General features: G+C 38.0%; 1 protein-coding gene across 1 annotated transcript in view; it reads right to left on the minus strand.

The window, feature by feature from the left end:
- LOC143029316 (uncharacterized) overlaps positions 1 to 25,000 on the minus strand; it is a 505,672-nt gene that overhangs the window by 33,005 nt on the left and 447,667 nt on the right. Inside the window, exon 5 of the mRNA XM_076192072.1 lies at positions 18,264 to 18,386. Within this exon, the coding sequence (XP_076048187.1) occupies positions 18,264 to 18,386 (123 nt within the window). The remainder of the gene's footprint in view (positions 1 to 18,263; positions 18,387 to 25,000) is intronic.

Genomic DNA, 25,000 nt, shown 5'->3' on the forward strand with positions numbered 1-25,000 from the left:
CGAAGCCCGAGTTGCATGTAGCCCGAGTTGCATATAGCCCGAGTTGCGCATAACCCGAGTTGCATGTACCCTGAGTTGAATGTAGCCCGAGTTGCGTATAGCCCTAGTTACATGTAGCCCTAGTCGCATATAGCCCCAGTTGCATGTAGCCCCATTTGCATATAGCCTGAGTTGCATGTAGCCCCAATTGCATTTAGCCCCAGTTGCATGTAGCCCCAGTTGCATATAGCCCCAGTTGCATGTAGCCCCAGTTGCATATAGCCCCAGTTGCATGTAGCCCCAGTTGCATATAGCCCCAGTTGCATGTAGCCCCAGTTGCATATAGCCCCAGCTCCATGTAGCCCCAGTTGCATATAGCCTGAGTTGCATGTAGCCCCAGTTGCATATAGCCCCAGGTCCATGTAGCCCGAGTTGCATATAGCCTGAGTTGCATGTAGCCCGAGTTGCTTGTAGCCCGAGTTGCATGTAGCCCGAGTTGTATGTAGCCCGAGTTGCATGTAGCCCGAGTTGCATGTAGCCCGAGCTGCATGTAACCCAAGTTGAATGTAGCCCGAGTTGTCTGTAGCTCGAGTTGCATATAGCCCGAGCTGCACATAGCCCAAGTTGTATGCCGCCCGAGCTGCTTATAGCCCGAGTTGCATGTAGCCCGAGTTGCATGTAGCCCGAGTTGCATATAGACCGAGTTGCATGTAGCCCGAGTTGCGTATAGACCGAGTTGCATGTAGCCCGAGTTGCATGTAGCCCGAGTTGCATGTAGCCCGAGTTGCCTGTAGCCCGAGTTACATGTAGCCCAAGTGCAACGGAGGAGGTGCAGTGCCTGGGATTACAAAGGAGGAGCATGCCGACAGGAGACCTTTTGGTCCATAACTAGGTCGGATGCAAAAAGAAAAAAATATTTCATCCTTGTGTGCTTGGTACTGAAAAAAGATTAAGGGAGGAAATATTAGTAGTATTTCTGACAAGGTTAATCTTAATATATAGTTATGACTAAGTTTAACCGAACATCACTTTGATTTCATCTAACTTAATCTAACCTTACGACACCTACCTCCTTATTCTTTCTTTCGACTTGGGAAAGCAGTCTTCGAAACTTTATTTATATGTATAGATATTAAAAGGGTCTAAATCCATGTATGAATGAAGTACCTTCCACCATTGATAATCTTGGTAACAGAAGCAAGCAAAAGACAACATTTGTTTTTCGTGACAAATTACAATACGACAGTTTCCAGCGTCGTTGTAACCATAAGTCAAGGCTCGCACCAGAAGCATCGAAGAATTTATTTTCTCCACTGTACAGAGACACAAATCTGGTTTCATTGTATATTCTAAACAAGTTTCATAAAACATGGTAAAAGATATTACATGATCACCCATTATCATATTCAAGAAATATCACGTGATTTTTTCATTTCAGGTCAGCCTTGTTGGTAACATTATGATCGTTTGGTACCATTTATTTACCTTGTCCTTGTACAGTATTTGATTTGCTTAAGTTTCAAGAAGAAAATCTTAAATCGTATAACATACCACTCCCTGTAGATATTATTATCAATTTGATTAAGCTCTGTGTGGTTGATTCTAAGTCTGTATTCAATGAAGTATTGGTTATTGAAAAATTAGCATGACTATGGGGAACCCCTTGTCTCCAGTATTAAGCAAATTGTATATAAAGTTTCTTGAAAGGAAATTGTTACTTTGTGTTTTTCCCCGTAACGTCATTTAGTATCGGTATGTCGATGACATTTTATGTATTGGCTTATCTCAACTTTTCTTAATAAATTACTTATTAGAGTAAATGATTTATTACCATATCTTAAATTCAAAACATATGTGGAACATGATAAAAAATTGTCCTTTTTGGATGTTAAGATACACGAAAGAGACAAACTTCAGGTTCGACATTTTCAGGAAACCCACCAATGTTATGTTATGTTATGTTCATTTTCATCCTCCTCATCACCTTAACGCTAAGATTTCTGTTGTTTTTATGTTTCTAAGAGCATATACGATTTGCAGCCTAGTATTCTTTGATGAGGAAATAAGAATATATGACATTGGCCAAACTGGGAAAGAATTGAGTATAAGGATAAGCCAGCATGGGTACAGTGTTAGAACTGGCCATATATATATATATATATATATATATATATATATTATATATATATATATATATATATATATATATTATATATATATAATTGAAGGTGAAAGAAGTTGATGAGGAGAAATGGGAGAATTTTACGCCTTAACGTTTCGACCCGCAGGGTCTTGGTCACAAAGCTAACAACTCAAACGTAACCGGATATTTTATACACGGACGGGTCATCTTATGGGACGCTTCGGAGAGCTTGTTATTTTATCTGCGTATTCTTTTATTATTAATAAGCTTGTGGCTTTTGCTAAACATATAAATCCTTCTCTATGGTTAATGTTGTTATTAGTGTTGATGTATGCTGCCTCAATTGTCTTCCTTAGTTTCTTGGATGATCCTTATTTAATACGGTTGTGTTGTTCCAGTCTGGAAGGTGACCATGTTTATCCACATGTATTACTATGGAGTTAGATGTCCTATGGGCTTTTACGTCATTATCCGGTTACGTCTGATTTGTTAGCTTTGTGATCAAGACCCTGCGGGTTGAAACGTTAAGGCGTAAAATTTTCCCATTTCTCCTCGTCATCTTTTTTCACCTTCAATTTTATTTGTCATAATATAGTCAATATATATATATATATATAGATATGTATATGTATATATATTTATATATATGTATATATATGTATAAAAATATACATATATATATACATACATATATATATATATATATATATATATATATATATATATATATATATATATCATAGTATTGTCTTGATCTAAGTCTCCCGGTGTGTTTTATCAATTAGACTCGTGCATCAGCGCCCCATGAAGCCTCGTATGATTTCTTCAGCTATTTGTCCGACAAGCTTGCTTCTCTTCATAGTGCATTCAAAGTATTATCACCGACAACAAAACGTGACCCCTGATATGTCAGAAATATGCAAATACCCGTATCATGGCTGCTCCACTGGTACAAATTCTTTAAAAAAAAAAAAAAAAAAACATCGATTGGAATGGAATTACTATATACAGAAATATTCAAAATACTGAGGAATGAAATATATTTTTACATAGTTCTATGTCGTATGGATCAAGTTAGTGTGTCTTCTCCATTCATACAAATTCTTTGGAAAAAAAACATCGATTGCAATGGAATTACTGTATACAGAAACATTCAAAATACTGAGAAATGAAACATATATATTTTCATAGTTCTATGTCGTATGGATCAAGTTAGTTTGTCCGCAGCGAAATATTGGAATTGGGGACCATCTGATATCCAGCTGAGGTCACCTGAGTCATAGTGGCAGCTGGACACGCACGACTTCCAGCTGGGATCCATATAGTGTCCACCTGGGGTGAAGGGACCACCAGCTGTGAACATCGTCTTTGCTGGTGTCTGCTATCACCGTTGTATATGACTGATCAAGTTCTAGATTTGAGCTTCAATTAGTATCTATTGTTCTTGTTGCTATACCTCTTTGTGATCGCTTGCGGTGAGCTTAAAGTTTAAAAACACAACGATGAAGAGAATGTATGAAGAAACTATATGTTTCACAATACACATGGGGGAAAGCGTAATTAATTTGAAAATATCTTAAGTTTGAGAATTAGGTCTCTTGACTACTCAAAAGCTACTGCTACTGAAGCCAAACACTCAACAAGTTAGGCGCATTTGAACGTACAATTCTTCGGCAGTCAGCTTTCTGGAATATCGGTAGCTATCAAAACCATCTTAAATGAAAGGATCAATTAATTATATATTTATCTACATTTGAACCCAAAACCATTATACTACTTTTATTTGCTGTCAATATTCATAATTCCCAGACCCACTGAAACATTGGTACACGTGAGCATTATCAAGGAACTTGTTTTCCCAAGTACCCTGTACGCGGTTCCTCGACAGTCCGTCCGGACTAGAGATCCCACCACTAACAGGATAAGATTTTTTTTTCTTTTTTTCTTTTTTGTCTTAGTCTGGCTCTCTCTCCTCCGAGGGCTCAGATGGAAAGCCTAATTTGGCTGTCGTCGCTTTGATTGGCCGAAAGCCAAGTCCCCCAAGCCATAAACAGGCACTCAGCCGGATATCAGGTACGGCGAATGGCTACATAGTATTCTATCATTTATTTATTTGTTTGTTATTGTTTGTCTGTTTATTATTCCCTTTAATATTATTCATCATTATTTATCTGTCAATTTATTATTATTACCTATTTGCCTGTTTGTTATTTGATTTTATCTATTTATTTATTTACTTATTTCATTATTATTCATATTATTGTAATTTTTTAATTGTATATTTATTTATTTATTTATCATAATTATATATATTTTTTTTTGCATCCGACCAAGTTATAGACCAAAAGGTCTCGTGTCGGCATGCTCCTCTCTTGTAATCCTTTGTAATCTATGACATGACATCATTACCTATAAAAACAAGCACCAATATTGCTACAAGGCCACTTTCTCACATTATCTTCTGCAAAGTTATTATATCTCTTTGACAGTGTATTTCTATAGATAATAGGTCTGTTGCTCTACTTGATCTTAGTTTTTTCAATAAAATTGTAATGTATAAACGTGACCTGATTTATAATGAATGAACTTAAAGCGAACAGGAAGCAGGTTTTATGAGACGCTGTTTCCTGGATTCAAATGAAATAAATGATGTCTTAAGATTCTCTTTCTTATACTGATTTCATATCTCGCCACCACATATCTCTGCGGACAACCTGACCCTTAATATGTCAAAACTATGTGACTGAATTCTTCGTTGTTAAGGATAGCTTGTGCTTCTATATACCGTACAACAGTTCCTTCGCATTAAATTTTATTCATTTTAAGTAAAAATGTATTACTGCTACAACAACGAAGGATATGTTTGCATAGAAACATGATAAGTAGCAGGCCAGGCCTGGGTGTCCACAATAGTACCATAACGTGTTGACCAACAGCATGTCATAGGTCAAAGGTCATAGGTATACCACGTGACTGGGTGCCATATGGTGTAAGCAATCCCCCACGTGAATATTGCTACAGCCTGCGCATATTTGTTTTGCCATGGAAGCCATATACACTTCACTATCATAGACCCCGTGGCTATAAAATTAGGTTTTATAGCCATACGACGAGACTTCACAGCCATGTGGTCAGATCCAATAGCAATATAGCCAAGATGATTAATATAGATAGCCTAAACGAGATTGTTTTTTTTAATATAGATACCCTAATCTAGTTAGTTTTTTTCCTAGCCCTTTACCGGGTAGGGATTCTACTAAGTTATACGAAATCGTCCTGCGTTAGCCAATACCAAATCTGTCTCGATTAGAACATTCGATCACCAGAGAATTAAGATTGTCTCATATAACCTATGTAATACAGACAAGTTTGTATAGTGATATATCCTTTAATAGTCTGCCATCCAGCCAGATTTTATAACCATTAAGCCACACTTCACAGTCGAGAATAGCCATCTAAGCCAAATCTAACAATCATATAATGAAACATGACTATGTCTTATGGTTGTACTTTCACAACTTTTTGTCACCCCTGGCGAACGCTGTCTACCACTAGAAAGTAGAGCCTGACCTGGTTTTCTAGGTGACCTTAGGTGTCTTTTGTAATCTACAAATTCTAGTTTCCGTAAGTATAGCTACTGAAGTTATTTTCTAATAGAAGTTATTTCATAATAGTAGAGAATGATCCTCGCCAAGAATGGTGAAAGGTTTTGAAAGTGCGGTCATTAGTCAAACAAGTCTTAAATGTGACTTAGGTTAATTGTTTTGTACAAGGTAACAATGGATTTTTTTTTATTTTTCTGTGATTTATGGGGATGGTACCTAAAAGTACGGTCATTAGTCAAACAAGTCCTAAGTGTGACTTAGGTTGATTGTTTTGTACTAGGTAACAATGGATTTTTTTTTTTTCTTTTTCTGTGATTTATGGGGATGGTACCTACCCGGACCACTACTCTGCAGGTGGTCTGGAAACGACAAGGTTATTCTCTTTCCTTTTGCAGGAAACCTCTTGAGCCTTATGACAAAGATCTAGTATCGTTTGTCCGCCTCGTGACGTCAGCAAATGTGTGTGACGTGATCAAATCCTCCCGGGGCGCGGATGACGAGGAGAACGTGCTCTTTCATCATCACAACCGTCATCATCTATATTAACTACAGCGTCATCGTTAGCAGCAACACGGCATTCACCACAGCCACCGCCACCACCACCACCACCATCATCACCACGACCACCACGCCACACTTCACGGTCGTCGCTATTCATCAGCAACGTCCGCATCAGAACCGTTTTCTTTCTTGTTAACTTTTTTTCAATTTTAGATGTATTGTTGTAATCGCAACTTAGATCACATTCATCATCGTCAACGTCATCATCGGTATCATCAACAGCAGCAGCAGCATTGCCACCTCATTCGTAGTAGTAGTGGTAGTAGTAGTAGTAGTAGTAGTAGTAGTAGTAGTAGTAGTAGTAGTAGTAGTAGTAGTAGTAGTAGTAGTAGTAGATGATGATGATGATGATGATGATGATGATGATGATGATGATGATGATGATGATGATGATGATGATGATGATGATGATGATGATGATGATGATGATGATAATGGTGGTGGTGGTGGTGATGATGATGATGATGATGATGATGATGATGATGATGATGATGATGATGATGATGATGATGATGATGATGATGATGATGATGATGATGATGATGACAGTAATAAGAATAGTAATAATAATGGTAATGACAATAATGGTAGTAATAATAGTAATAATAATAGTAACAATAATGATGATGATGATGATGATGCTGATGATGATGATGATGATGATGATAATGATACTGATAATAATAATTATTATTAATAATAATAATAATAATAATAATAATAATAATAATAATAATAATAATAATAATAATAATAATAATAATAATAATAATAATAATAATAATAATAATAATGATAATAATAATAATAATAATAATAATAATGATAATAATAATAATAATGATGATGATGATGATGATGATGATGATGATGATGATGATGATGATGATGATGATGATGATGATGATGATGATGATGATAATAAATAATAATAATAATAATAATAATAATGATAATAATAATAATAATAATAATAATAATAATAATAATAATAACGATAATAATAATAATAATAATAATAATAATAATAGTAATAATAATAATAAATAATAATAGTAGTAATAGTAAGAGTAATAATGGTAATAACAGTAATAATAGTAATAATAATAATAATAATAATAATAATAATAATAATGATAGTAATAATAATAGTAATAATAATAGTAATAATAATGATAATAATAATAATAATAATAATAATGATAATAATAATAATAATAATAATAATAGTAATAATAATGATAATGATAATAATGATAATGATGATGATGATTATGATAATAATAATAATTAATGATAGTAATAATAATGATGATAATGATTATAATAATAGTAATAATGATGATGGTGATAATGATTATAATAATAATAATAATAACGGTAATAATAATGATAATAATAATGATAATAATAATAATAATGATAATAATAATAATAATAATAATAATAATAATAATAATAATAATAATAATAATAATAATAATGATGATGATGATGATGATGATGATGATGATGATGATGATGATGATGATGATGATGATGATGATGATGATGATGATGATGATGATGATGATGATGATGATGATGATGATGATGATGATGATGATGATAATAATAATAATAATAATAATAATAATAATTACCGATATCACCAACGCCACCGTAATCGTTTTCATTATCATTATCATAATCTTCGTCCTTCCCACTATAACCAGGATTAACACATCAACCAATTCTAACAGCAGATTACTATCACCGTCACTGTTATCAAGCGCCACTTCCATCATATTTACAAAAATGTTTTATATAAAATACATATGTGCTTATTGTTACCATTATTGCTATGTAACTATTTCGATGATCATTAGCTATGTCATTATTGCAAAAAGGATCTATATATTTTACCTTTTCAGGGAAACTCCACTGAAAAATCAGAAGGAATGAGAAATGTTTCTACAAGGACAAAGCGACAGGAACAAAAACGATAACGATGACGACGACAACAACGACACATAGAAAACGAAATCAGCAACGGCGATGGAGCCAGCCACGGCAAGGACATTTGCTAATCAGAGTAGAGTAAAACTGCTACAGAGATCACGGGAAATAAAGAAAAAAGTACACGTTATCAACATTTACATCCAAGATGCTAAAGTCAATCACAAGGACACAAGCTACGATAGGAAAAAATCACCGTAGACGACAACGACGGCGACGATACGATGACGATGACGTCGGCGACTCCGGTCGTAGTACACGAAGCACCCCGGTCAACACCAAAGGAGACCGACATCGATCCCAGGCGATAAGTTCGAAAGTAACAACAACAACAACAAGAGTCGCAGCAACGCCGACCAAGGCAGCGGCAACAATTAAAGTATAGCAAAAGCGCTGCGTGCGACCGACGAGCAAAAAACTGCTTACATCCGACACACTCCTCTGGAACTTGTTCCTTTCTCTGGAACTCCGTTCGACTTGACCGCAATTAGCGGTTTTTCTTTGCATACTGAGCGTCAGCTTTTTATCTCATTATGTACATACCACAGTTAAACTACACAACCACGTAGATGAAGGTAACAACCAAAATAGATCTACGGCAGAACTTCCCATTTCTCTTCTCTCCGCCTCTCTCTCTCTCTCTCTCTCTCTCTCTCTCTCTCTCTCTCTCTCTCTCTCTCTCTCTCTCTCTCTCTCTCTCTCTCTCTCTTTCTCCCATGTCCTTGATCCCTTTCGCTACACTAGCGATACTTAGAGGTTTAATTCTGGTTCACGTCAGACGACTTTATTCAGCTTAGGGTGAATCCTCATGATCCCCAACACGTAATATTTGCTAAGTAGATTTAATTTTCTATTCCTTCAATATATTAACGAGGTTAAATTGCACATTTTCTATAACCTTATTTTTCAACAAAAGTAAATTCATGAATTATACTTTCTCCATACTTTCGTCAGTTGAGTACGGAAAAGGAACCTCAACGTAGTATTGCGGACACTCAGACTTTATCCATGCTCAACAACGAGGTATATACGTTGCATGGTTCCGATATATCCTGAGTGTTCTCAGGAGTACATTGTCAACACAAGAACGACACCGCAAAGGAACGTAAATACACCTCAATTGAGACGTTCTTTTTTACCCCAACACAATCAACAAACCATGCCCTCGACACCTCACCCATCATCCTGTCAACACGCGTACCATATTACAAAAAGTATACAAACTTTAACGAAGACTTAATCTCTGCTGCAGAGGGTTACCGTCGAGGCCCGCCTTCGCGCATGCGCAAAAGGTCGTCGTGCGCTATCTGGACCTGCACATGGTCTTCGTCGTCGCCTCCCATGGGAGTCGAAGTCCCCCGCTAACGATGATGATCCAACTTCGTGGCCAGACGATCAGCGCGTGTGTTCAATGTTCCTTGTGTCCCGGGCGCGGATGCAGACACACAATAGGGTACTCATAGTCAAACAAAATGCATCGGGATTGTATTGATCGACTTGTACGGTGGTATTGGACTCACTTCTTGGCAAGCATGTTTTTATTTCATTTATTTTTTTCTTTTTTCTTTCATTCTTTCTTTCTTTCATTCATTCTTTCTTTCTTTCTTTCTTTCTTTCTTTCTTTCTCTTTCTTTCTCTCTTTTTTTATTTATTTCTTCTTTTTTCTTTCATTTTTTTCTTTCATTCTTTCTTTCTTCTTTTTTCTTTCTTACTTTCTTTCTCCTTTTTTCTTTTATTCTTTTTTCTTTTTCTTTCACTTTCTTTTTCTATCTTTTCCTTTCCTTTCCTTTTTTCATTATTCATCTCTTCCGTACCAAGTGGCATTTATTCCTTTATTCAGATTGCCCCCATGCAGTTTCATTCAGCATCGGGTGACCTTTTGGTACTAAAGGCGCTTACGCGTCCCGCCCTGTGCCTCTATTTCTTTATTTCTTCTTCAACAGCTTCAGTGACGGTCAAATGTTTTGTAACACTACGAATTCCATTATACAGATATAGCAAATGCTGCCGAATATTCGATAAACTTCTGTAGTTAAGAAAACAGCCTATGCTGTCCTTTACTAGAACAAAACCTACAAACTTTATCTATGTGTTCAAGGAGCTAACCCTCTCTATACCTTGACACCTGGTGATTTTATTCATACGACCTAGATATGGACCAAAAGGTCTCCTGTCGGCATGCTCCGCCTTTGTAATACTTTGTAAAAGGTCAGACGGATGCTGAAGACAATCCCAGTGAACTCTTTTCACACTATTGCGTTCCTCGAAAACTTTTATCACGGATAATACCAGACAATTCTATTCAGACGAAACGTAAACCTTTGAGTCTGGGCGATGTGGTAAGGACGTCCGTAAGGCTCCAATCTAAAGGACAAACCGTCCTTAAGCTTTGTCCTCATGACGTCACTCTCCACAAGAGCGTCTTTAAGGACCGACCCGCGACGAGTCCGTGAGTTGTCACAAGCAATAAGGATGTCCGTGATATATTGACAGTGAGATCTCGTGAGGTCTCGAATGAGTCCTGGGCGCGCTTGTTGAAGTAGTCCACGCGGATGTGGCTCCCCGAGCTTTCGGGGTATCAGTCATGCTATGATCTCATCTTTGACACTTTCCGTTCCGCGGGTCACTTGTCCTTTCCATATGGATGCCGTCAGGTGATTTTGTTTAACTGTGACGTAATTGATCATCTTTCTTCTGGGTGAGCAGAGGAGCGAAGCCGGTACTCAATGGGGCCGCGGTCAATATGATCACTGTTTGGTCCTAACTGAAGAAAATGGGTGGGTATTTGCTACAAGAGGAATCTAGATGTGAAATGAATTGTATACAGTTTCACCAAAGATGTCAAATGTGTTTCAAAAATATATTGAAATATATGTAAATGCATAGAAGAAAATGTTCATCTTAAAAATTTTACAAAATGGATGTTTAAAATAAAGGTAGAATAGTTGCCTTACAATATATACGCCTAAAAGATGTAAAATGTTTGGAAAACAAGACCAAATATATAAACAGATAAATAAAGCACGCCTGGGAGAAGATCAGAGAGCCTCAGAATAATAATAATGATAAAACTTGCTACGGATTTGATACTATTTTTTTTTTCTTTTCTTCTTTTTTCTTTTTTAAGTCTTTGGGTGAGGAGATCCCTTCTTCCCGAATCGTATCCAGATTGATGACCTACGATTCACTGATGCATTGCTCACCAGACCTGGGAGATCTGCGAGCTAAAGCAATCACGTCCACCCCGCCCACCATACGCACCCGTCACTCCTCCTCCTCCTCCTCCTCCTCCTCCTCCTCCTCACACGTCTCCTTCTCACTTCTCCCCTCTTCATCCTCCTTTACCTTCAATTCCTCCTAATCTTCATCCTCCTCCTCCTCCTCTTATGTCTTCTTCTCTCCCTTCTCCCCTCTTCATCCTCCTTTACCTTCCTCCCTCATCCTCTTTTACATATTATTTCTTCTTCTCTTCCTGTTCTTCCTTCTTCTTTTCCCTCTAATATTATTACCATAACACTATTATTGCAATACCACATTTACTACTATACCTCCTCCTCCTCCTCTTCCTCCCTCTGTTCCTCCTCCTCCTCCTCCTCCTCCTCCTCCTACTACTACTACTACTACTACTACTACTACTACTACTACTACTACTACTACTACTACTACTACTACTACTACTACTACTACTACTACTGTTCATCCTTTTCCTACTTATCTTAACCTTCTTTCTTCTCAATCTCCTTTCTCCCCTCCTCTTCCTCCTCATTCTACTCCTCCTCCTGGTACTACGACCACCTCCGCGGAAAACGTACGTGCACGGACGACATGCATCCAATCGGTTAGAGCTCCGTCGGCGACTCCGTCAGGCTCTCGTACTGATAAAGTGCTTATGGCGACAGCGACGTCTGTCCACATGTTGCTCAAGACAAATCACCGCCGAGGAACTCTTGCGAGTTCGGTGTGACGGCGGACAATCTACCGGCGTCATCGCCCCGCCTCTTGCAGGTCCGGCAGAACCTCGATCTCAGTGGTCCTTCTTCGAGGAGAACCTTCCTATATGGTCTCCTTTATTTATATCCTGCGTCTCGCCTTTACATTATTTTTTCGTTTTTCTTCTACCCTATACTCTTCTATACCTATTATCTCTATGGTACCTTCAATCAAACAAATACCTTCCCCCTCGCCCTATCTCGCTCCCTTCTTCCTGATCTCCCTCCCTCTCTTCCTCTCTCTCTCTCTCTCTCTCTCTCTCTCTCTCTCTCTCTCTCTCTCTCTCCTTTCCACCCCTTCTCTCTCTCTCTCCCTCTTTCTCTTTCATTCTTCTTCCTCTCTCCCCCTCTTTTTTTCATTTCCTCTATTTTTCCTTCCCTAATTCACTTCCCAAATCATCCTCCCTCATTCTCTCCACTTTTCTGTCTTCTTCCCTTTCCTCCTTCCTCCCCTCTTTATTCCTCGGATTAATCAAAAGATTTCCTTGGATTAATCCAAAGACTTCCTTGGATTAACTCAAAGACTTTCGGGACTTTTCGTGATACTTCCCGAAGCATGATTGAAGAGGAGACACCCAACCTGTGATCAGGAGTATTCTTCGGACGAGAGACGTTATAAGAACCAGTCAGAAGATCGTTATGACGGTTATGACCGTTACGGGCTTGAAGGGATGGCGCTAAGTACGGGGAGGTGACTCCTCGACCCCGCGATCCGACCGTGTTGTCAGTTAACTGGACGGTAATTTGAAAAACAATTCAGGACTGACGCGTGGTTTCCTTCTATGGGTATCCAGGTATGGTCAGGGGAGCACACGTACATGCACACACAGCCGCACAAAAACAAAGATATGAACGCGCGCACGCACACACACACGCTCGAGCGCGCGCCCGACTAGATGCACACACACACACACACACACACACACACACACACACACACACACACACACACACACACACACACACACACACACACACACACACACACACACACACACACACACACACACACACACACACACACACACACACACACACACACACACACACACACACACATACACACACACACACACACGCACACATGCACACAAATATGTTTATGTTTGTATATATGCACTTTTGTATGATATTAGTATGCAAGTATGTATATACTGTATTCTGAATATGCATGTACAGGCAAATATGTAGTATCAGTCATTTGATTTATGGGAAAAACGCTGTGACAATACGAATCTACACTCTTGTTTTTCTTCCACTCGTGTGTAATATCTATCACCAGATTCCCGGCAGAACCCCGACCCATCCCCAAGGCTTCCAGGTAAATACGATTTATTCTACACAACCACGCACAATACGGTTGCCCCAAGCCATCGTCCGTTCATTGACATTTTTCTCAGAGATAATTCCATGATCAGGGTCCTCTGATCATTGTTTCAGCTGGCGTTCGGCGGTAAGGCATGTTACTTGTCCCATGTGAGGACAATTGAGTGCCTCCTGCCTCGATATACGATCATTCTACGGGTAAACCATGATCCTCTGCAGAGACTATGCAACGAACATAAGAATGAAGGAGACTGCAAGAGACCATAAGGCCTACACTAGGCAGTTCCATGTCCATTACCACCTGTCATCCCTATCCATAAAACTGTCTGTTTCTTAAAACATGCAATAGTTTCAGTGCTCACCACATGGTTACTAAGTCTATTCCATTCATTGACCACCTTATTAGTAAACAAATTCTTGCTTATTTCCTTCTTGAATAAAAAAAATTCCAGTTTAAATCCATTACTGCGAGTACTGCCCTGTTGTCTTAATATGATGACCTTGTTTGCATCACCACTTCAAAGCTTGATCATGATCTAGTCACACACCCTTGTGGAGGCTATACACGCTTCCATAGACCATTTCCAGTCTTCCAGTAATTTCCAGGTGCGTGAATTCCATGAACATGGAAGGTGAATGTCTCTAAGATCTCCAATCTTTCTACACAGACAACAACTTGCTGTTTGGTCTGGTCCAAGGTAATTACAGACTCTTGGATTTTTGTCTTCGTCCAAAGGGTCTAAGGTACAAGTAAGCCTTGCAAGGAGGGAAGCATAGCCAAGAAAATCCATTCCAAGTTTTCGATCCAGGAATCATGATGAGGTCCTTTGATATTCTAATTGATTGTCATGGTCTAAAGTAACAAAACTTTGATTAACAGTTTTGATGTCATAAAGCTTCCCCTTTATTCAGCATACTTTGATTTCCTGTTAGTGAACACTTAACTGACGAGTGGTCTGAATTTAGCAAAAGGAGTAAGAAGACCACTTGGCAGATGACCCCAGGGTCTGAAATCGTGTCTTCGACGGAAAGATAACACGATCAAAAAAAAAAAAAAAAAAAAAAAAAAAAAAAATCGTGGGAGTGACGTTCCCCCCCCCCAAAAAAAAAATCAACATAGACAGCGAGATACTTATATGGATAGTTTCCTCTAATGGGAACCTAACAAATTTGGAAATTTCTAATATTCCGAACAGAAACGCTCTGTGTAGATTGTAGAATATAATCGGTTATTATAAGATAATCTTGATATAATCTTTACTTGTATATTTATTCCTTTATCAATTAATCTATTCATGTCTGTTTGTTTATTAACTTATTTCTTATTTATCTATTTGTTTGTTTTCATATATATTCTCGATATTTCTAATTTTTTTCCCAAATATCTGGAATTCCCAGTACAGGAAGACATCGGAAGTTGGGATAGAGTATATGGACGAACTTCAATAACGATTATAAAAAAAAAAAAAAAGTGGCGTCTAGTTACCTGGTGATCGTTTGGAAACTCTCATGGCTTACTTATTAATTTGATGCATAAGTTTACTTCAATCGGAAACAGTGTTCATAGAATGAATGATGATTACCAACTTCAATAACGATTATAAAGTAAAAAAGTGGCGTCTAGTTACCTGGCGATTGTTTTGAAACTCTCATGGCTTACTTATTAATTTGATACATAAGTTTACTTCAATTGGAAACAGTGTTCATAGAATGAATGATGATTACCAATCATAAGCCATTCTCCCTATGTTCTTCCTTCTCCCCCTTTCCCCCTCTTCCCTCTCCTCTACTCTCCTTCCTCCTCCTCTTCCCCTCACGCGTCTCCCTTCTTATTTCTCTTATTTCTTTCTTTTCTCTTTGTTATCACACATTTTTCTTATTTTGTTACTCATTATATTGAATGTAAATTATATTTATTTGTGCATTTAAATTTTCACACACCTCCTACTTTTGGTACGCGCAAAGGAGTGTTACAAAATAGAAGAAAAAAAAAAAATATCTTCACCAGCAGACCCTAATGTACTTGGTCAGCTTGAACAGCCGTCAGTCAACGTTTGCTCTCCCCCGGGAAATTACTAGAGGAAGAAGCTGACAAACAAATAAATAGATTAGTAAATAAACGAATGATTGAACGAAATAATCAATGAAAAAAACAATAACAGAAAATAAACAAATAAATAAAGAATAAATACAAAAGAAATAATCACCAAATCAATTAAATAGGCATGGAAATAATAAACAATTACTTAACCAACAAACAAACATATAAAGAGAAAAATATAAATAAACAAAAATAAGAATATATAAACAGACAAATCATGTTACTCTGCGGCCGAGTCCACGCATGCGCTAGGCAGCCACCCGCGGCCCATGGGGGTTCCCTACTCAGCCCTTATTAGGGGTTTTGTGGTGGCGCAGCGATAACACCCTCGACTTGAGGTCGTCCTCCGATATTACTTCTTCTCAAAGGAAGAGGAGACCCGCCCTTGCATCTCCCACAGAAGCCTTCCCCGTTCGGCCCAACGATAGTTCCCTGGGAGAGGGACGCCTGAGAGAATCGTGTCCCTTGTCACTCGTCTTAAAAAAAAAAAAAAAAAAAATCGTTACTCTCACTTCCTTCTAGGGATGGTGCTCCGAGGGGCTAGTATTCGGTCCCTGAGTTGGGTTCAAGACAATTTTGACTACTTTTCCCTATTTTTTTTTTCTTTTTTTTTTCAAAATCGGCAAGTCCTCCCCTCCTCCTCCTCTTCCTTCTCGTCCAACTCCTCCTCCTCCTCCTCCTCCTCCTCCTCCTCTTCCTTCTCGTCCTCCTCCTCCTCCTCCTCTTCCTTCTCGTCCTCCTCCTCCTCCTCTTCCTTCTCGTCCTCCTCCTCCTCCTCCTCCTCCTCCTCCTCCTCCTACTTCTCCCCCTCCACTTCCTCTTCCTCTTCTTCCCCTTAATACCCTTCCTATTAGACGGGAAAATAGAATCAGAGCCACAGTAACGTAGCATAGCGATATAACGTTTCTTTCCATAGAGATATATTGGAGGAGTTGAGGAATGTTGCCAGTTAAAGTGGGCAACTACCACCACCACCACCTCCATTCTCACCACCGCCACCACCACCACCACCACCACCATCATCATCTTAGGATAACTATGAGAAACTTGGACCAAGAATTCAGTCAAGAAAACTCCTTTTGCTTCCAGATGATAAACGAGTGACAATTTTCTCATGGATAGTTCTGATGCAGATGTTACTAAAAGAATTCAATGAAAAGTGAGAAGATGCCTAGCTACAGCTAAAATCACCACTTTTTTTCCTATCCAGGCCTATAGCGATCACGTGAGAAGTATTCTGAACGCACAAACGTAATGTAAAACAATGAACAAACAATATGTTGTGAAAAAATTATAAATTGATAGATGAATGTCTAGATGAATGAATAAATAAATGGATAGATAAATGAATAAATAGACAAACAGCCAGATAGATGAATAAGTTAAATGATAAATAGATTTATAAAAATAGGTATATAAATAAATAGTATTCTAAATAAATAAATATTAAGTACATAACAAAATAGAAAGTTAATATGATTAAAAAAATTAATTAGACTAGATAAAACAAAACAAAGTAAAACAAATAAGATAATGCATGATAAAATAGAATAATTAGATAAAGTAGAATAAAGTATGATAAGGTAAAATGGGATAAGATAAAAAACAAAACAAATTAAATTAAAAGAAAATAAGATAAAACAAAATGAAATGCCATAAAAGCTTCGCAAATCTTGTTCGCAAAAATGCTGACGTCACCATAGAGACGAGAAGCCACATTGCTTTGGTGCGCATGGGCGGGGGAGTTATCCGGCCGACATGTCAAAACAACCAATTTGCAAGTGTAAATGGCACACCGAACACGACCGCGACCCAAAGACGCTTGTGTATGGGGCAACTTTGCACTTGCAGATGCGTCGTTCAGACGCGTCCTTTAGGCAAACTTACCATAAACGTATGTTTGACTGAGGATTTAGAATTTAAACAAACGAAAAGATTTGCTGGTATTCTTTAGAGAAACAGTGGGCGTAAAAGTATATTTGACTGAGAATTTAGAATCTAAACAAACGAAAAGACTTGCAGGTATTCTTCAGAGCAACAGTGGACGTAAAAGTATATATGACAGCGGTTTTAGAATTTCAATAAACGAAAAGATTTGCAGGTATTCTTTACAGAAACAGTGGGCGTAAAGTGATATACGTAGAATACGGGCGGATAAAAGGATTTGTAAATATTACTTATAGGAATAGCCAGAGGCTAACAATGTGACTATCAAAATGAAAGAAAGACGAATCAGAGGCAACTTTTTCTTACAAGCTTTGTGATCCCTTTCCAGGCAGGAGCCCTGAGATGGGAACAACACGCTATAGGGGTTGAAGATGATGAAGAATGAAAGGGAGACCACTCACCTTTGCAGGTTTTGTGATCCCATTGGAGGCTGAAGCCATTGGGGCAACAGCACTTGTAGGACTACAGGGGTTGAAGAAGATGAAGGATAAAGGGGAGACTACTCACCTTTGCAGGTTTTGTGATCCCATTGGAGGTGTGAAGCCGTTGGGGCAACAGCACTTGTAGGACTACAGGGGTTGAAGAAGATGAAGGATAAAGGGAAGACTACTCACCTTTGCAGGTTTTGTGATCCCATTGGAGGCTGAAGCCATTGGGGCAACAGCACTTGTAGGACCCCACCGTGTTCTTGCAGTCATGCTCGCATCCGCCATTGTTTATGGAACACTCGTTTCGGTCTGAAAAAAGCGGAAGAGACAAAAAACATTAATGAAGTGAACCTGGCAGAAGGACGTTAACGGGACGTATACGAGGGTATAAAAGGCGAGTTGTGATTGTGTAAAGGGTTTTATGATTATGTTCCTAAATTGATATCTTCCTCCACGTCACTCGACACGGTTGCCTGCTTGTAGCTGCTCAGCTTGAGAAAGCTTGGCCACCCTCGTATCTCTCCCACGTCTCTTAAACCCTCCACCGTATCGAGTGGCACTTATCCTTTTACTTCAGTTGCCACAAGACGATTTTATCAAATTATGTGTTCTTCCCCTTCTTTAGTCAATGGATTAACAACTGGACCCCACACATACATCTAACCTCCTTCCCCACTTCCCCCGACACACCGTCCCGTAACTTGAGTCCGTTTTTTATTCATACGGTGAGTCAGACCCTTGTACTACACAGACAAGCAGTGAATCACAACTTCCACACAGTAGTTGTAATAGTACAGCATCCTATGAGTCACTGTTTTCTCTTGTCTAAACATCTCGAGAATCCTGACCTTGTGGATATAAACCCTCAGTCCTATATAGTCCGAAAACTTTCTCATTAAAAAGTAAACAAGTGGAGATATAATAAAAGAAATGGCAGAAATGAAGATAATGAAAATAAGAAAAATAATGACCTTGAAGTTATGAATTACAAAGTAATAACAATGATAACGAAAATATCAGCAACAAACTGTTAACCAACCAACTGGTATATTTGTCTTAATTTTTCGTCCTACATATTTGCATACCTATTTCTCTGACTTTCGTAAGGTTTGATTTTTTGTCCCAACAAAAGATTCATTTCTCAAGTAAATACAATCGCGGAACGCCGTTTGATGATGATAAAGTCAGTAGCAAAGGTCAGCTTGCACAGTATTAGTGCGATAGTCTCAACCTTTGAGGGCCTATTCCACAACACAAATAAAATCGATTGATAATGATAATGATAAAAGAAGGTATAGGGTGGCCGGAAGAAAACCCTAAAAAATTAAGTAAAACTGTCTAAATGACTACGGACAAAACCACTATCTTTGCCATACGTGGCATTGCGGGGGTAGTAGCAATCACCCACCTGAAATCGTTTAGAATTGTTCTGGAGCCTGTCTTCTCATGAGCCGGATTCCTATTGTCACCGAAGGGTCTCTGGTACATTAATTTCCAAACAAATGACGTCAAAGGCTTTCGTTTCCTTTTCTTGTAGTATTTCAGTACGCCCCTAATTAGTTACCAGAAATTTCTATGAGATCTAAGACCGCGATGGTTGGTGTTATCAATCATCACATAAGTAGCTGTCCTACGAAATATGGAGGTAATCGGCACCAGACGGACCCACCGATTTCTTACATAATGCGTATTCAAATGAAGAAACAAAAACAATGTATTGGGAGCATCAGGAGCTTTTGTGGTGTTTGGACATCTTTGATCTTTTGGAATCAGTGTCAAATTAGGTTTCACCGTGATACCTTCCCTCTTTCCAAGTCAATAATGGGATTGTGCTGCTCATTCCACGTCCACTCGGTATCAAGACTTTTTTTTTTTTTTTTTTGAGCCGCAATGCACACCCAACCCGATAATGATAACTAGATACTAGATAGAACTACATTTCAAAAGCCCATAAAATCCTTAAAAGATCTATTAATGTCCGGAAAGAACAAGAATCCCAGGTGGATTTTATACCCATTAGAGGTATCTGGTGAGAACTCAAAGCGTCCCCCTCCCCTTCGACTGTCAAACGCCCTCAGGAAACTACTGCATCAGAAGAACATCTAGACTCTGAGAGGACCCTTCCTTTCCCTTACTGGAGGAGACCTTGACAGATTTATCGCCACCGATCTGGACACACGAAGAGTCTGTGAGTCTTTCCCCTCCGGGCCTCCGCGGGCCTTGCGGGAAGCGTCTGCGCGTGCGCGGGGTGTCTTTTGAAGAAGACCAACATGGGTTGCCCACTAACCACATTAGGGGTCCTCGGTACCTCGGATGACAATGCTTCTTCCCTCTCTTCCCGAACTCACTCGTCAGCCCTCACTCGTACCTGACTCCAAGGTCCATGGACTTTGCCTGACTCCAAGGTCCATATGGACCTTGCCTGACTCCTCCTTTCATCCTGGCCATCTGTTCTCTACGTCTTTTTCCCTCTTTCTCCTCTTCCTCTCTAAATATCTCTACTTACATTACTATCTCTTCTTTTTTTCTTCTCTTTCTTCCTTTCCTTTCCCTTCCCATCCTCCCGCGATCCCACCTGCTTTTATTCGGTTTTTCCTTTTCACATTAGTTCTTCTCCCTTTCCCTCTTCCTCCTCTACCTCATTTTCTAAACCATATTCCTTACTTACTTTTGCACGCACACACACACACACACACACACACACACACACACACACACACACACACACACACACACACACACACACACACACACACACACACACACACACACACACACACACACACACACACACACACACACACACACACACTCACACACACACACACACACACACACATTTCCAACCAGAACTTGTGTACTACCTCGTCGAGGACGACTCAATCTGAGTCAAACTGTCATTCACTCGTTTATTTATAGATTTATTAGTCTATTTTTTATCATTTGTTTGTTGAACTAATTAATTATGTGTGTATGTATGTATGTATGTATGTATGTATGTATGTATGTATGTATGTATGTATGTATATATGTATGTATGTATGTATGTATGTATGTATGTAATGTATGTATATGTATGTATGTATGTATGTATGTATGTATGTATGTATGTATGTATGTATGTATGTATGTATATTATATATATATATATACACACATATATATATATGTATATGTATATATATATATATATGAATATATATATATATATATATATATATATAGAAATATATATATATATATATATGTATGTATGTATGTATGTATACAGTATATTAATCTGCTTATTCATTTCCATTTAGTTATTCAATTTCAATAACTCACTTATTAATTTATTTGTTCATTCACTTACTCATCTATCTTGTTATTTATGTTGCACCCGTTAATATTATGAACCAAATGATCTGTTCAACTATTATCATTGAAATATCTTGTATATGTATTATACATTCATCAATGGTCTACTCTCGTACATGCTCATAGGTTTAGTATTTAATGGGTACAATAAACAACAAGTGTAAGTTGTAATCCTAAGAGACGGACGTCGGAGAGAATCATCCCTCACTTTTCATCTTCAAAAGCCATCAACAACTTCCCATCCATCTTAAGGTAGACCCGAGGGGCTGGCACTCCGTCTCCGGAGTACGAGTAATAGTGATATAAAAAAATAAAAAAATAAAAAAAATAAAGAATATATATATATATAGAAATAAATATAAATCCTTGGAAGAGAAAGATTTACATAAAGAAAGATTTTTTCATGAATACCATCGTAAGATTCTTACGCTGTTATTCTTAAAAAAATCATTCATTACATAAATCTTTCCCTTCCAAGAATTTATATAAGATTTGTATAAGGATTTTTTTTAAGAATACTACCTTAAAATGCTTATCAACTTCTGTCTTTTCCATTCTTCCTTTCCCCCTCTCCTCTCATTCCTTTCTCATTTTTTCTCTACCATTTTTATTTTCCTTTTATTTTATCTAATTTTCTTCTACATCCTCTTTCACCTCCCCTCCCCCATCTCCCATTCTCCCCTTTTACGAGCTCCCCATCTCCCCGTCTCCTGACATCTTTACTTTTGCCTGAGCACTTGTACGATATAGATATGGCTTTCCCATGTGATGAGTATTCTAGTAAACACTTTTTCAGCTCTCTGGCCATTTCTCCTCTTGTACATCCCCCAGAACCCTCCTCCTTGTGTACCTGACAGGTGTGATCCAATGGTTCCCACCCAAGGGAAACTGGAGAATCGATCCTTCGATGGAGATGTTCTGGGGTATACGAAGTCTCACACATTTTTTTTTATTCTCATACAGTCGGATATATATATATATATATATATATATATATATATATAGCTATATATATATATATATATGTATATATATATATGAACATTTTTAGAAGCTCCGCCCTGGGATACGAACCCTGACCCGTGCGTCGATAATCACGAGGCCAAGACGCTAGCGACCATGCTACATGGTTTCACGTAACATTGGAAGATCGCTAGCGTCTTGGCCTCGTGATTATCGACGCACGGGTCAGGGTTCGTATCCCATGGCGGAGCTTCTAAAAATGTTCAATCTGTCTTAAACATATACAACATATATATATATGTATATATATATATATATATATATATATATATATATATATTTTTTTTTTCAACCACAAATCACTTTTAATTCCATGCCATCGCAGTCGAGACTAAAGAATCGCTCGATGGAGGCATTCGTTGGAAATTGAAACGTGGACGAGCCGAGGATTCGAACCCAGCTAACCCGTAACAAAGTTACAGTGACTTAAACCAATGCGCTCTCTTGATAGCGCATTGGTTTAAGTCACTGTAACTTTGTTACGGGTTAGCTGGGTTCGAATCCTCGGCTCATCCACGTTTCAATTTCCAACGAATGCCTCCATCGATCGATTTTTCAGTCTCAACTGCGATGGCATGGAATTAAAAGTGATTTGTGGTTGAATAGATATATTAATTGATCACTGGGAACCATTCAGTGTAAATGTATATATATATATATATATATATATATATATATATATATATATATATATATATATATGTGTGTGTGTGTGTGTATAGTCACGAAGAACCCACAGTCGGAATAAAAGGAAACTTAGAAGAAAGTATAACTTCTATATTTCGGCTAATAGCCATAGCCCTTTTCAGGAAGGTACCTTTCTGAAGAGGGCTATAGCTATTAGTCGAAGTGTAAAGCTTATGCTTTCTTCTAAGTTTCCTTTTATTCCGACTGTGGGTTCTTCGTGATTATAATCTACAAATGTGCAACTACATTTTGTCCAAGTTTTTATATATATATATATATATATATATATATATATATATATATATATATATATATATATATATATATATATATATATATATATATATATATATATTCTCCAACCATGTACATCACTCACAGTACTCTTTTCTTTAGTGCGAAAGACATACATACATACATGGAGGTGAGGTGGCAAGATGAAACGTTAAGGCTAGAGTATGGAGCTTTATTCAGAACCAGACGTTTCGACCTCTTGGGCCATACTCTAGCCTTAACGTTTCATTTTGCCACCTCACCTCCATATTTGTCTGTCTTTACATACATACATACATACATATACCAAAGGCTTTTCCCCTCTTACAAGGGAGGTAGTGTGAAAAACATTAGAAATAAGGATAAATATTTCACCTGGGTAAGACAAACATATAAATGTCGCGTGGTTGTCACTCTGACATATAGTGAAAAGGGTGTAGAATGCAAAATGGAGAAAATCATTGAAGGTGACCACACTGAGGAAAGCCATAAAGGTAACAACTGAGCAATGCTGCCACTGTGATTTTTGCCAGTTCCTACAAACGAGTGAGATTTTTCCACAAAATTTCCACAAGAAAATATGGATTTCCACATTTTTCCCACGAAAAGAAGGAATTATTACGTACACAAATAAGTTCATTGCAACATATAATTTGCTCCCAAACATCCCATGTGAGCAAATTTCTCAGACACAAAATTGTTGAAAATTTCCATAAAATGGCCATCGGTGCAACTGAAAATAGTTGTAGACACATTGAACTAGTCACATTTCTTGTTTTACAGCTCGAGTTCACTATCCTTCAGTCAACAATTCTGATAGAACTCCGGACACTATTCTCTTATCATCACTGTACCATTCCATCCATCCTTTGGCTTACCGATCCATCCATTAATCCACTCATCCACCCATCCACTTTGCAACCCTTTATTCCTTCCCTCCACTGGACCACCCGTACCCTACGCGCTCATGGATAACAGAAACCCGTCTTTCTTTCTTTCTTTCTTTCTTTCTTTCTTTCTTTCTTTCTTTCTTTCTTTCTTTTTTCTTTTGCTTTCTCTTTCTTTCTCTCTCTTTCTTTCTCTCTCTTTCTCTCTCTTCCTTTTTCTTTCTTTATTTTTCTTTTTTCTTTTTCTTTCTTTCTATCTTTCTTTCTCTCTATCTTTCATCTTTCTTTCTCTCTTTCTTTCTCTTTCTTTCTTTCTTTCTTTCTATCTATCTTTCATCTTTCTCTCTTTCTTTCTCTTTCTCTCTTTCTTTCTCTCTCTCTTTCTTTCTTTCTTTCTTTTCCCTTCCCTCTCTTCCGCCTCACGTCTCTTCCCTCCACTACCTCCCCTCCCTCCCTCACCTCCCACCCTTTACCCTTTCTTCATCTCCCTCCACTTTCTCCCTTTCCTTCTTTTCTTCCATCTTCACCCTTTATCTCCCTTTCATTACTGATTTCCATTTGCTTCTATTCCTTACCTTATAAATCATCTTCTCCTTTTCCTCCTCCTTCTTCTTCTTCCTCTTCCTTCGTCCTCCCTCACTCCACCTTTCATTCTTTCCCTTTCCTCACTTCCTTCTCTTCCTAGAGTTTCTGATT

The sequence above is a fragment of the Oratosquilla oratoria genome, chromosome 10, assembly GCF_046742065.1.
Source record: "Oratosquilla oratoria isolate Oo_2021 chromosome 10, ASM4674206v1, whole genome shotgun sequence".
Classification (NCBI taxonomy): Eukaryota; Metazoa; Arthropoda; class Malacostraca; order Stomatopoda; family Squillidae; genus Oratosquilla; species Oratosquilla oratoria.